At 42.4% G+C, this 14912-nt stretch overlaps 1 protein-coding gene across 1 annotated transcript in view; it reads left to right on the top strand.

The window, feature by feature from the left end:
• PGBD5 (piggyBac transposable element derived 5) overlaps positions 1–14912 on the top strand; it is a 240152-nt gene that overhangs the window by 70770 nt on the left and 154470 nt on the right. The window contains exon 2 of the mRNA XM_030196434.1: positions 10063–10490. Coding sequence (XP_030052294.1) covers positions 10063–10490 — 428 coding nt within the window. The remainder of the gene's footprint in view (positions 1–10062; positions 10491–14912) is intronic.

Below are 14912 nucleotides of genomic sequence, written 5' to 3'. Positions count from 1 at the left end.
TCCCCCCTCTTCTTCACCTCACCAAAGCCCCTTAATCAAGTCCAGTTGTTAATAATATCCCTATAATCTGGATTTCCATGGTCACCCATGCTATAATAGAACTAAACAGATGCTGTGCAGGAGATTGCCCATTATCCCTCTAATTTTATAAACTTGTGTGCACAATTTTACGCTTAGTGTGCAAAGTTGCACGTGCAAGTTATAGATTATCAGTTGTGGGCAAGGGTTCTCTCAACCCAGTCCTCAGGATACACCAGGCCAATCTAGTTTTAATAATATCCACAGTGAATATGCATGAGATAAACTGGCAAGCACTGTCTCCGTTATATGCAAATTTATCTCATGTACATTCATTGTGGATTAAATGAAAACCTGGCTGGCTAGTTGTGTCCCAGGGATTGGGTTGAGAACCCCTAGTTGTGGGTATAACATTATAATAGCTGCTAGTTAATGTTAATTACCATTTATTGGCTACAGTTTGTGTTAATTGGCGATAATTATTGGTTATGTGCGTAACTGCTGTTACACAGAATTCTGAAAATTGCACATGATAGTGTGGAAGTGCAAGGAGGCAGCCCTCCAGAGGCGTGGGCAGGTCAGGGGTATGTCTAGCACTTTATGTACGTGGGTTCTAGAATATGTTTGTTTATTAAAACTTAGTATACCTCTTAACTATTTCAAAACAAAGCGGTTTACAAAAACATATAAGACACAAATACAAATTTAAAAGAACTCCTGCAATAAAATAGGAAAGCATCAAACATTCATATCAAAAATTTGCTCATTACTATAATCATATCCTCTATTATAATGCTTATGGTCTGCAGACATACTAATATATCCTAATATCCAGTTCAACTTCAAAGGCCTGCTTAAAAAAAGGTTTTTAACAGGACCTTAACCCAGTGGTTCCCAAACGTTTTCAGTTCATGACACCCTTAGTATCTGAGCAATTTTTCGCAGCATCCCCCTGGCCACACAGGTATCTACCACTCTCACCCCCCCCCCCCCCCCCCACTACACTTCATATCCAGTATTTCTCCCTCTCTCCTCCATGTATCATCTCTTCTTTCCCTCCACTCCTGTGTCCAACATTTCTCCCTCTCTGGCCCCTCTCCCCTCTTCTGCAGCACCTCCCTCTCTCCTCAACCCCCATATATAAGATTTCACCCCTTTGCTGTAGCTCTCCCTTCCTCCCCCTCCAACCCATGTCCACCAATTATTGTTCTGTCCTCTGACAGCCTCGCACTAGTTATAACGTGATCCTAAAATGTGTGTAATGCTTTTACTGTTGTTCTCATTTCTAAGGACTATCATTGCTGCAGTTCTCACTCTGCAAAGGTACGTGAGCAAGGCATTGTGCGTAATGTAGTTCACAAGCAGTGCAACCACACTTGCTTGGCTGTGTAAGAACTGTTACCAGTGGTTGTGAGGCTGCCCAGACCTCCTCTCTCTCTCTGCCAAGCTTGGCTCTCTTGTCTTCCTGCTATCCTTTCCTGGTCATTCTCGCTATCTCTGTCCTGGGAGGTCAGCCAGGCATGACTTTTCTCTCCAATCGAGGGCTGTCCTCTAGCACCTCCCTTGCAGGATCTGTCCCCATTGGTCTCTATCTGCTCCTCCCTGAGCCTGTGTGAAGCCTTAACAGCCCTTTGTCCCTTCAGCCATGAGGCATTCCACCATCCTGCTAGAGACATGGAGCATGCACCATCTTATTCGAGACAGCTCTGTCCTGCAACGAACTTGGGTTTTTACCTTGAAAATATCTCCTCCCTAATGAGATATCGCACATTCCAGTCACCCAGCTTTGAACCATTTCTACCCATTCAACTATCTTTCTCCCCTGCAATAAAGCTACCTCTCCTCAGATCTCCACCTCCAACAGCTCTCAGATGAAGGAGTCTCTGTGCCCTGGAGCAGCACTTCTGAACATCTGTCTGTGAGTAAATTATCTGTGATTTATTCAAATAAAAGAGGCTTCATAAAAATAATAGAGACTCCAGGTGTGACAATGTGCCAAGGTTATACTCCAAGATATTGAGGCCTCAAGTTAACAAGCCTCGAGTCTTGATAGTAAAAACCCAAGTTAGTTGCAGGGAGTTTGCTGTGCTGTTTGGTCAAGTCTGTTGCATTGCCATGATTATTTCATAAATGTTTTCCAATTTTTTGACATTTTTTCTTGTGTGACTTATTTGCTTTTTAAAGTGCAAATTGTAAGTGTGCAAAAACTTTAAATTGCATGAAATCAATTGTATGTAAATTAGGCATATTTTCAAAGCACTTAGCCTTCCAAAGTTCCATAGGTTTTTATGGAACTTTGGAAGGCTACGTGCTTTGAAAATATGCCAGCTAGTAACATAGTAAATGACGACAGATAAAGACCTACGGTCCATCCAGTCTGTCCAACAAGATAAACTCATTTACATGGTATGTGATACTTTATTTGTATACCCGAGTTTGATTTGTCCTTGGCCTTTCTCAGGGCACAGACCATAGAAGTCTGCCCAGCACTGTTCTTTTACTGAAGCTAACGTTGAAGCCCCTTAAAATTTACACTCCAGCCCATCCGTATCTATTTAGTCTCGATCATGGCATAGACCGTAGAAGTCTGCCCAGCTCCCATTTTGTTTCCCAGTGACCGGCGTCGCCACCCAATCTCCGCTAAGATTCCGCAGAACAGTGAGTGTTGAGCACTGACAGCACTATGTGCGTTAATTCCTAGGTATAAGCACATACAAGCCATTTGTGTACGCTGTATATTTGTAGGGGCCCTTTTACAAAGCGGCAGCGCTAATCTGGAGCTTCTGCCGGCCCAAAGCAGGCGCCAGCCCTAGCTCCAGACCCGGGATGCATCATTTCTCGCACTGGGGAAATTAGGCCTGTAATTTTTAGTATGGCGCTAACCTGGTGGTAATTGGGCAGTGTCACATGCTACCCAGTTACCACCGGGTTAGCGTGGGAGTCCTCAGTGGGTGGCGGTAAGTGATCCCCCTTGCATGGCCATATGGTAAGATCAATCTGACTGCATGGCTGTGGCTATTTTCAGCCTTTTTTTAAAAAAACCTGATACGGTAAAAAGAGCCGCATGGGGCGGCAAAAACAGCCACCTGCCGTTAGCGCAGGGCACTTTTTACCACAGCTTGGTAAAAGAACCCCAGACTGTGGGCTGACAAATGCACATCCCTAACTTTCAGTACATGTGCTGGGATTTGGCACTTACCACCAGTGTGGTTTTTTTCTAGAGAAAAAGATGCCGGTACTCAAATTCCAGGCCACCCTACAGGGGTGGGGTAATCATGAGGGACCCACCCCACAATAGCCAGACCCCCTGCAACCAGTCACAGAATCTGTGACAAGGCAGAATTGGTGTGTAGGGCCTAAGCTCTTTCATTAAAACTTGGGGTCCACGGGTCAATTTTAGCAGACAATGGAAAAGGTGCCGGTACTCAGTACTCCCAAGTACCCCCTCAAAAAAAGCCCTGCTTACCACACAAGAAGAGTATGAAACACGTTGTCTTTGTGTTACACTAGAACTGTACACATCTCCAACTTTTTTTTTAAGTAATTGCTACACACTGTAAATTCCCAGGAGTGTAAAAGATAATTCAGGGTCTGACTTTAAAAAGCATTTATCCTAGTAACAGCACCTGTTACCTAGATAAATCCTATGAGACTGATATTCAGCAGCATTATTCAAATAGTGCCAGGGAGATCCGGGAGCACACACACAATTAGCATAAAAACTGCTGGCCTAAATGTTAGCTTATCTGGTGAATATCAATGCTGTTTGGATAGCGATGGCATCTCGCCTCACTATCTGGATACTGGTGCTGAATATCTGTTTTGCCTGCGGTGACTGATGTTTTAACCAAAAAAATACATTGATTGCTTTGACCTCAATATCGGGGGAGGGGGAAAGTGTTACACTTGAACCAGAAGGATGAGAAAACGAAGAATCTAGCCAATGGTGGGACAAAGGTACATGGAAGTTTACAGCACTTTTGAAGAATTTATCAGTGGTGCTACTGAAGTTCTGTAGGAGAATTTTATTTTACTTATGGTTACATTTTCACAATTCATTTTGGTTTGTTAGTGTAGCAGTTTTCTTTGTCTCCTGTGTTGCTTAACAGCTTGTCTCCTTGGCATTTTGTTTTTGGAAAGAAGAATAGGAAATAGCATGCAAGCTGTTATTCTGTTCTTTCTCTCCCTCTCTCTGAATCTTCCCATATGGACTTGGGCGTGGCTCTGTGGTTTAGTGAGAGAACGTTCTGGGAGGAGATCTTCTCTCAATTTTTGTCCATGTGTGGTGCCCGAGGGATGGATTTCCAGAACTGTGCCTGGATTTAACTCTCCTTTGTGTAGTAACACACGCAAAAAATGGCTTCTACTTGTGCTTCCTGCAAACTGGCTCTGCTTTTTATTTTCTGTGATGCAAAAGCCTTTATTGCTTTGTGAGTGAAAGCCTTAGAATAGAGTTTGGGACACACTCAGTCTGGTTTTCAGTATGAAGGCAGCACGTTCAAATCTGTTTCGTGTATATTCTTTATGAATATTCTGAAAACCTGACTGGATGGGTGTTTCCCGAGGACTGGTTGAGAACAACTGCATTGGAAGACAGCTGTTCTCTCCCTTTCAAATAAGTCAAGTATGGTGCAATATGTTTTCTACTTATCTAAGCCTTGCAGTTAAAAATTTGACAGAGCTCTACTTCTAATCAGAATAATTCTGTAACCCTGTGTGTTTGTCAGTTGTGTGTATAACATGTTAGCTCACAATTTCTGTATGTTGGGACTCTTGATGGTGGTCTTCTGGTCTCTCAGACTGGTTCTAATGATGTGGATTGGTCCCCACATTGCAGGCTTTTTCAGTCCCACTTGGTCATATAGTTCAGTCTTCCCCAGCCAGATCTGTACTTTCTATACTTACAAACTCCAAAAAAGAGAAACTGTCTTCTGATTCACCTTCCACAGTCTGGTGTATGCCTTAGTCACTAGTCAGAATACCTAATATGAAACCAAGTATCTTTCTTAAAACAAACAAAAAAAAAAAAAAAAGAAAGAAATGTCACATGTTCTTAATGCTGGTGTCTTACTGAATCATACTCATTACATTTCTAGCGTTGACAAATTTTTGACAAAACAATAACCTGACACATGCCCTGCTTCTTGCCCCTCCCTTGCCACACCTGCTGTTATACCCTTCACCACTGTGGCCCTCTACAACCAACTGCCTACACTAGGGTTGTCACCTCAGAGGAAAAAAAACTGCCACATGTAAGTACATTCTATGATTATTTCACAAACTTGACTTAACAGAAACAAACACATTTCAGACCTAAATAGAAAACCTGTCATGATAAAGCAGCACTAATGTCAAAGGCTCAGGGGCCCTTTTATTAAAGGGTTGCCATGCGCCAAGGGCGTAGCTACGGGGGGGGGGCATGGGCCCCCACAGATTATACCCTGGCCTCCTCTACATTTGACCGCCGCCGCCCGCCCCCTGCCCTGCCGCCGCATCAGGTATCTTGTTTGCTGGCGGCGGCCCCCAAACCCCGCCAGCCGAAGAGTCTTCTTCAGCGCCGGTCGACTTCAGCGCCTTCGTTGTGTGATCATCTGTTTCTGACGCCTTACGTCCTGCACCGTGCATGTAGCCCCATGCAGGACGTAAGGCGTCAGAAACAGATGATCACACAACGAAGGAACCGGAGTCGACCGGCGCTAAAGAAGACTCTTTGGCTGGCGGGGATTGGGGACCCCCGCCAGCAAACAAGATACCTGATGCGGGGTGGGGGGGGGGTCCAAAGTGGTCGGGGGGAGGCAGCTAAACAGTGCCCCCCACCTCAGGCTCTGGCCCCCCCTCCTGCCTAGGTCTGGCTATGTCCCTGCTATGCGCCAATCCGGAACTACCGCCTGTTCACACACACAGAGCGTGCCATTTCTGGCACTACAAAAATATTTTCTATTTTTGTAGCGCTGGGGTTACCCAGCAGTAATCACTGCCTGTTTACCACTGGGTTAGAGCAGGAGCCCTTACCGCCACCTCAGTGGGTGGCAGTAAGTACTCCCCCCCCCCCCCAAAAAAAAAATGGCCGCCCAGCAAGTGGTTTACTTACCACATGGCCATTTCCTTTTGAGAAAAAAAGACAGCCTTTTACCTACTGCTAGCGCATGCCTTCTTTACCACAATTTAGTAAAAGGACCCCTCAAATAGCAACAACTCCACCTATAAGCACCTAGGGTACCATTATACTTCCTGCTGTAAAATCAGAACATGTCAGACTGCTACAGATCCCTACACAGAATCTAAACTAGCAGAATACCACATAGAAACTACATGCTAGCAGAAAACTGCACATTCATCACATGTGCAAAACATAAACGTGCAACAAATATAAAACAAGGGACCATACATCAGTAATAGAGGTATGAAGGCAAAAATGGAACTGGAAATCTCAAGAAGTCAGACTCTGCATGTACAGCAATACTAGAGAAATAGAAACTTAAATGCAAGATATCAGAAATGCACCTTTGCCAAAGCTGATTAATACATTCAGAATAAAATATTTTTTTTCTAGCCTTGCTGGCTGAGCATTTTATTTCTCCACTTGCTTTGTCCTTTTTCTGATTTTCTCTATTTTATTTTCTAATTTTCTTCCCAAGATCTCCTGTCCATTTGGCATCTCACTCCACATCGACTCAGTGGCGTAGCCACAGGTGGGCTTGGGTGGGCCAGGGCCCACCCATTTATGGCTCAGGCCCACCCAACAGTAGCACATGTTTAGTGGTAACTGGTGGGAATCCCAAGCTCCGCCAGCTGAAGATTTTCCCGATGGTAACAAAAACGCTACTCTTCTTGACACCGGCACCTGCGCATGCTCAGTTTTCAAGGTGGAAAAAAGTATTTTCCCGCCAGCTGAGAATTTGTTTTTTTTTTTGGGGGGGGGGGGGGGGTAGAACACTTGGTGCCCACCCAATTCTTGCCTAGGCCCACCCAAAATCTGTTGTCTGGCTAAGCCCCTGCATCCACTACTGCTGACCTTCCCTCTAAGTTCTTTATCTGTCCTATCCAGCATCTCTTCTCTATATTCCTCTCACTATCCTCAAAAGTACCTCATCTGCCTTATGTGTCCCTATCCCTCCTTTCCACTATGTACAACATTGCCCCTCTGTGTCTATGCTCCTTCCATGCCCAGCATATTTTCTCTGTGTCCCTATCCCATCCCTTGTCCAGAATATCCCATCTCTCCTTCCCTCCTTCTGCATCCACCACCCCAGGTCGATATTCTTCTAATCTGAGGGGTACTTTTACGAAGCTGCGGCAAAAGGGGGCTTTCTGGTTCTGATGTACCTGAAAAAGGTGTTACTATGAGGTTTTGTCTCCATGGCAAGTTTTTCATCATATTCTCTATTAACCTTCTTTATCAATGCTGTGCATTTGATAGTGCTTATGTTGCTTCTTGTTTTCTTCATTCGGATCCTTTTTCCATTCCTTTGGTCCTAATAGCCTCTTTCACTTCACCTTTTAACCATGCTGTCTGTCGTTTGCTCTTCTTTACACCTTTGTTAATATGTAGAATACGTCGGGTCTGATTTAAAGTCTTAACCTTTTGGCTGATCCTTTTAGCTTCTTTTTAACCAATTTCATCATCAGCTCAAATTTGATCATGATATGATCACTGTTTTCTAGCGGATCCAACACCGTTACCTCTCGTACCATGACCTGCATTCTACTAAGGACTAGGTCTAAAATAGCTTCCCCTGTTGTCGGTTCTTAGACCAGTTGCACCAAGAAGCAGTCATTTATTAAATCTAGGAGTTTTACCTCCCTAGCCCTCCCTGACATAACATTTATCCAGTCAGTATTGGGGTAATGAAATCACCCACTATTATAATGTTGCCCAATTTGCCTACTTTCCTAATTTCTGTAAACATTTCTTCATCTGTCTATATGTTCTGTCCTGGCAGACAGTAGTACAGCCCTACCAGTTTACTTCTTTCCTTCATACATGGAATTTCTATCCACAAGTATTCCATGCTACAGTCTGTTTCATGTAGAATGTTTATTGTGTTTGACTTAGTTCTCTCTATAACATATAGCACAACTCCCCCTCCTATTTGATCCACTCTATCATTGCGATATAATTAGGCACCCTATTAACAGTGTTCCATTGACTATCTTCCTTCCACCAGGTCTCTGAGATGCCTATTATATCTACCTCATTTAGTTCTTATATACTTGAACTCTCAGTCTTCTAGCATTTGTATATAGTCGCTTCAAATTGTGTTTTTTCCTAGCATCTACAAGCTGCTTTGAAGTTGATGGGGATAATTTGCATCCTTTACTCTGTTCTTCCATTAAACATTCCTGGCGTTCTTTCACCATTATTGAAACCTCTTTTGAGATTCCCTAAAGATCCTTCAAGGATACTCCACACCAAACCATGCATTCCTGGGTGACTGTCATTCCCCCCCCCCCCCCCCCCCCTTTTAGTTTAAAAGCTGCTTCATCTACTTTTTAAATGTTAGCGTCAGCAGTCTGGTTCCATCCCGGTTAAGGTGGAATCCATCCTTTCAGAACAGGCTCCTCCTTTCCCAGAATTTGCCCAGTTCCTAACAAATCTAAATCTCTTGTCCCTGCAGCATCATCTCAACCATGCATTGAGACTTCAGAGCTCTGCCTGCCTCCTGGGTCCTGTGCATGGAACAGGGAGCATTTCTGAAAATGCTACCCTGGAGGATCTGGATTTCAGTTTTCTACCTAAGAACCTGAATTTGGCTTCCAGAACCTCCCTCCCACATTTTCCTATGTCATTGGTACCCACATGTACCAAGACAGCCAGTCCCTCCCCAGCACTATCTAAAATGCTATCTAGGTGACATGTGAGGTCCACCACCATTGCACCAGACAGGCAAGTGACCAAATAATCCTCGTATCCACCAGCCACCTAGCTATCTACATGTCTAATGACCAAATTACCAACTAAAACATCTGTCCTAACCCTTCCCTCCTGGGCAGAAGCTCCTGGAGTCACATCCTCAGTGTGACAGGATGTTGCATCCCCTGGTGGGTAGGTCCTGGCTACAGGATTACTTCCTACTTCACCAGGGTGATGCTGTCCTTTTAGGAGACCTCCCTCCTCCAGGGTAGCACAGGGGCTGCCAGACTGGAGGTGGGACTTCTCTACTTTGTCCCTGTACGCTGCCTCTATGTACGTCTGTCTCCCTTAGCTCCTCCAAGTCTGCTACTCTAGTCTCAAGAAAACGGACTCGTTCTCTGAGAGCTTGGAGTTTTTTGCATCGAGTACGCATATATAACCTCTTGCCAAAAGGAAGATAACTATGCATGTGACTCAGTGCAAAAGACTGGATAGCACCCCTCTTGCTGCTAGTCTGCTGTCTGCACCTTAGTATTGAATTGTTTAATAAAAACTTGTTAAGGTACTAGGAATATTAGATTAATATAAGAGCCTTAAGATTATTTGGTGTATTGTGTGATTTATTTAGTTTTTGCTTCTCAGAAAGTACTTAAATGTAATGAAAACTCCCCTCTTGTTATCCTAATTAGAATATTTATCAATTAAAATACTATAAATGAAGAGATTTGCTAGGAGTGGGTGGGAGTTGGGAGTGGGTGGGAATGAAAACTAAACTAGCCTCTAGAAGGCACAGCAGGGCTAATCTGCTAATGCTGTAGTCTGCTCTTTCTTTTGTTGGATATTGTCTAATAGAAATATATCACCTAACAACTTAGTTGTTGGTTTTTATTTCATAGTTAAGCCACAGAATCTTGCACCATTTTTGTTCCTGATAGGATCTAAAGTTTTACTGACATCACTTGCCTCATTTGGAGTTGGGAGGGGAGTGGTTGCTGGGACGCAGAGAACACACAGACACACACAGTTGAAGAGGCTGGTTTAAAGAGGTATTGTTAGAAGCAGGAGGATAACAAAATGGTCAGTTATTTTCCCCAATAGGACTTAGCATAAGTAAGCAAGTCTAGGGAATTATTGAGAATGAAAATATTATTAGAAAATGTAATTTATACTTTTGTTTTTAATTCTTTTAGGACCAACCCGTAAAATGCCACCCACTTCTAGCGCAATTGACTTTTTTCAGCTATTTGTCCCAGACAACGTCATTAATAACATGGTTACACAAACCAATATGTATGCCAAGAAGTACCAGGAAAGGTTCGGTATCGATGATGCCTGGGTGGACGTCACTTTGGCAGAAATAAAGTCTTTCCTGGGCTACATGATCTCTACAAGCATTCACCACTGTGAATCCGTCCTTAGCATTTGGAGCAGTGGCTTCTACAGCAACAAGAGCATCGCTCTCATCATGACCCAGCTTAGGTTCGAGAAGATCCTGAAGTACTTCCACATCGTAGCCTTCCGTTCCAGCCAGACAACGCACAGCCTCTACAAGATTCAGCCATTCCTAGACTCATTGCAGAATGGCTTTGACGCTTCGTTCCAGCCTTCCCAGACCCAGGTAGAATTTTAACTTCTGTCTTTCCTGTACCATAGGTTAAGATGATTGCTCTTCATTGGCTACCAAAGCAAGTGCCTAGTACTCTGCTTGAATTTATTTAAGACAGGAGAGGCACCAAACCAGTTTAAAATGTCAGCAGCTTCTTTTGAAAGAGTAGAGGATGAAATAAATGATGATCAGCCGTGGGGATGAGGTCTTCAAATCTTTATTAAAAGCATCAGTGAAATCAGACCCAACACCGGCCGTGTTTTGTGGGCACTACTACCTGCCTCAGGGGTCACAAATATAACTGTATAAAATATAGAATAAAATCAATAAACATACGAAAGTAGGCAGAAACCAAAAAATCATATCGATAGTTACTAGTCAAAACATGGTACTCTATACAACTTACTTGTGGAAATGAGACAAAAATCACTCAAAGTTGCTAAATAAATATAACTTGTAAATGCACATTTAAGTTCAAAAATATATATTTTTTAAATTATATATATATAAATGTATATGCCACTATATAAAAACACACTTGTCTAAATAAAAGCACAAAAAGAATATATAAAAAGAATATATGATTAAGATCACACTTGTGAATTTAATTGCAAAAAAACAAACATACTTATAACATTTGAAGGTGAAAATACCTAATATAAACCACATGCCTCTAGACTAGGATCACTTTTGTATGTTTATTGATTTTATTCTATGTTTTATACAGTTATATTTGTGATCCCTGAGGCAGGTAGCTGTGCCCACCGAAACATGGCCCATGTCAGGTCTGATTTCACTGCTTTTAATAAAGATTTGAAGACCTCATCTCCACAGCTGATCATCATTTGTTTCATCCTCTACTCTTTCTTGGACTCTTGTTGCACGCATGTAGAGGTTTTGCTTCTGTGTTTTTCTGCTTTTGAAGCAGCTTCCTTTGAGTATACTTTCAGTGTTGTAATTTGTGGTATCGGGGTCCACATTGCCCATTTCAACATTTAAAGGTTCACTGTGATTTATGTAGCAACATCAAGGTCATAATACATTTTAATAAACAGTCTGCTTTCAGCAGACTCAGTCATTATGTTAGCTGGGTTCTAAAGTAGCACTACTACTACTACTATTTAACATTTCTAGAGCGCTACTAGGGTTACGCAGCGCTGTACAATTTAACGTAGAAGAACAGTCCCTGCTCAAATAGCTTACAATCTAAAGGACAAATGTACAATCAGTCAATCACGTAGGGGCAGTCAAATTGGGGCAGTCTAGAGTTCCTGAAAGGTATAAAGGTTAGGTGCCGAAGGCAACATTGAAGAGATGGGCTTTGAGCAAGGATTTGAAGATTGATAGGGAGGGGGTTTGGCGTAGGGGCTCAGGAAGTTTATTCCAAGCATAGGGTGAGGCGAGGTGTTTTTCTGCTTTTGAAGCAGCTTCCTTTGAGTATACTTTCAGTGTTGTAATTTGTGGTATCAGGGTCCACATTGCCCATTTCAACATTTAAAGGTTCACTGTGATTTATGTAGCAACATCAGTGTCATAATACATTTTAATAAACAACAGTCTGCTTTCAGCAGACTCAGTCATTATGTTAGCTGGGTTCTAAAGTAGCACATTAAATGTGGTTCACATTACATACTACGTTCAATGTCAGGAACTTGCTTAATAAAGCAAAATGGGTGACTCTGTTGAGCCTTTAGTAAGATGAGTTCCCTGCTTGAATTATATTTAATAAGGTTAGAAAATTAAAATAAATTAAAATAAAAGCATTGGATATGTCGTAATAAATGTATATCGATATGGAGGTTTTTTGACCAATGATTGATTCATGTGAGGTAGATTCTATCACTGAGGTCTTTTTTCCCTTTTTTTTTTGCTTGAAAATTTGTAGACTGTATATTAATTTCTTCTCAGTTTGAGTTGATTTTTTTTTTATTTGTTGATGAGCAGTGTTTCCATCTAGTGTATTGTGAGGTTTGTTGAATATACATATTAAGTTAAGCGCCAGTGCTACTAGCACTTACCGTATTTTTCGGACTATGACGCACTTTTTTCCCCCAAAATTTGGGAGGAAAATGGGGGGGTGCAAAGGTAGCGATTCCGGATCGCCCTCCCCCCGAGTTCGGGATCGCCCTCCCCTACTCACGTCAGCGATGTTCCCTGGTGGTCTAGTGACGTCGGGGCAGGAAACAACCCCCTCTTTCCTGCCCAGCGCGCTGCTCTCCGTCCTCCTGTATGCTGCCTGACGGCGAGACTCTCGGCAGCCATTTTGAATATCGCCGAGACCGTCAGGCAGCATACAGGAGGACGGAGGAGGACGGAGAGCAGCGCGCTGGGCAGGAAAGAGAGGGCTGTTTCCTGCCCCGACGTCACTAGACCACCAGGGAACATCGCTGACGTGAGTAGGGGAGGGCGATCCCGAACTCGGACAAGACGCACCGGAGCACCTAGGTTTTAGAGGAGGGAAAAAGGAAAAAAAATTATTTTCCTATTTCCCTCCTCTAAAACCTAGGTGCGTCTTATGGTCCGGTGCGTCTTATGGTCCCGTGCGTCTTATAGTCCGAAAAATACGGTACCTGTACAACAGTGCTGAATATACATATTAAGGGGCTTTATCAATGTGGGCTACCGTTAAGATGTGTTATTTTACCACTGAGTTTTACTATTTTAACACAGGCCCTATTTTATGCAGTGAGACCTAGTTACTAATAACTGGAGTTAAAAGTAAAATAATGTGTCTTAATGGTAATCCATGTTGATAACTTTCCTCAAAAGTGGTGACCTTGTCAACATTATTTAGAGAGATTCCCCTATAGCAGTTGAATTTCTTGTGAAATTTCCAGGAACTACAGCAACACATTCAGCATTCTTCAATAACTGTTGAAATATACTCCATGAATTGCGTAGCATTTTGGACATATCCCCTGGCTCATCCATGATCCTACCTGGGGTAGTTACTTATTGTTGGCTGGGCTACTGTATATTCATTTGAATGGATTGAACTTGTGCAGAACACTACTGTGAAATTGTTGTATAACGTGAGGCGATTAGACCATATCAGACCATATTACGGACCAGTGTTCCAGTGGAAAAACCGCCTACATCAGGAGTCACATTGTGATGACAGGTTTTTCAAACACAGTTGGTTTTTGCGGTGTGGTTTATTAAGAGGAGTACACCCCATAGGTAGAGGTACCATACAGAGACAAGTGTTTGCCTCCTAAGTCCTGTGACCCCATGACGCAGGCAGTGTTTCCACCGAATCACTGGCCTGTGTCAGGTCTTCAGCTTTGGTGCCTAATAAAGAATTTCAACTTGAATTCTTCTTGCCTGAGAGTTGTGCCTCCCTCTACTTCTTTTGATCTTCATTGTATCCCATAGAGGGCAACTTCCTGTTCCCCAGTGGACTTTGTACAAATTGAATCCATTTAAAATTAATGTACAATAACCCAGACAACAATGAGTTACTGTAGTCCAGTCTAGTAATCGCAAAAGCATGAATAAATGTAGACAAACCCTTGGCATCCTAAAACAGGGCTAAGAGACCGATCTTTCTTAAAGCATAAATGGACTTTCATAAGAGCTCAAATCTGTGGTATAAAGGACAAGTTGTAATCTAATAATACTCATAAGGTTAATATTGTTTCCTTTTTTGGGACTGAAGCACCCTGAACATTATTCCTTGTAAACCACAAAGCTTCAGATTTGGATGGATTCAGTTTCACTTTGTGATATCAACCAGTTGAAAGTACTCGCCAGCCACTCATTCACTGTTGGTGAGCAAGGTCCCAATAATTGCTCACAATCTCTATTTGAAAATCATCTGCATATAAACTGGCAGACATACCCAGTCCTTGTATAAGGGTAGGCAGATGTTAAATAAGTTTGGAGCCAGGATTGAACCCTGGAGGACCCCACAAGTAAAATGAGAAACAGAGCATTTGTTCCCTATTACAGTTAACATTTGTAGACTGCACATACCAAAAAATTAGTTCAGAGTTGCTATGAACTATAAGAGTAGGGCAAACCCTAGATCATATAATAATGACAGCTTCAACAATAAATGATTCGTAATACTATAAATTTGTGAAACAAACAGGTATTTAACAATTTTCAAAAACTCATATAATTAGTTTCGGAACTTACTTTCAAGGGTAGGCTATTCCACCATTTCGTTGCTAAGTAGGGAAATAAGCAGGAAAATTCAGATTTATTAGTAATGCCCTGAGGCGAGAAAAATTGAAGTGACATTCAAGCTCATTTTCAAAGCACTTAGCCTCCCAAAGTTCCATAGAAACCTATGGAACTTAGCCTCCCAAAGTGCTTTGAAAATATGCCTAAGTGTCTTAAGCTACTTAACATAATTCTTGCTATGCATAATAATTCAAGTTGCCATATACTGTGGAGCTTGACCATACAAAATTAAAAACACCAGACAGA

This window comes from Microcaecilia unicolor, chromosome 3, assembly GCF_901765095.1.
Source record: "Microcaecilia unicolor chromosome 3, aMicUni1.1, whole genome shotgun sequence".
Taxonomy (NCBI): domain Eukaryota; kingdom Metazoa; phylum Chordata; class Amphibia; order Gymnophiona; family Siphonopidae; genus Microcaecilia; species Microcaecilia unicolor.
This window is presented reverse-complemented; position numbering and strand designations above follow the sequence as displayed.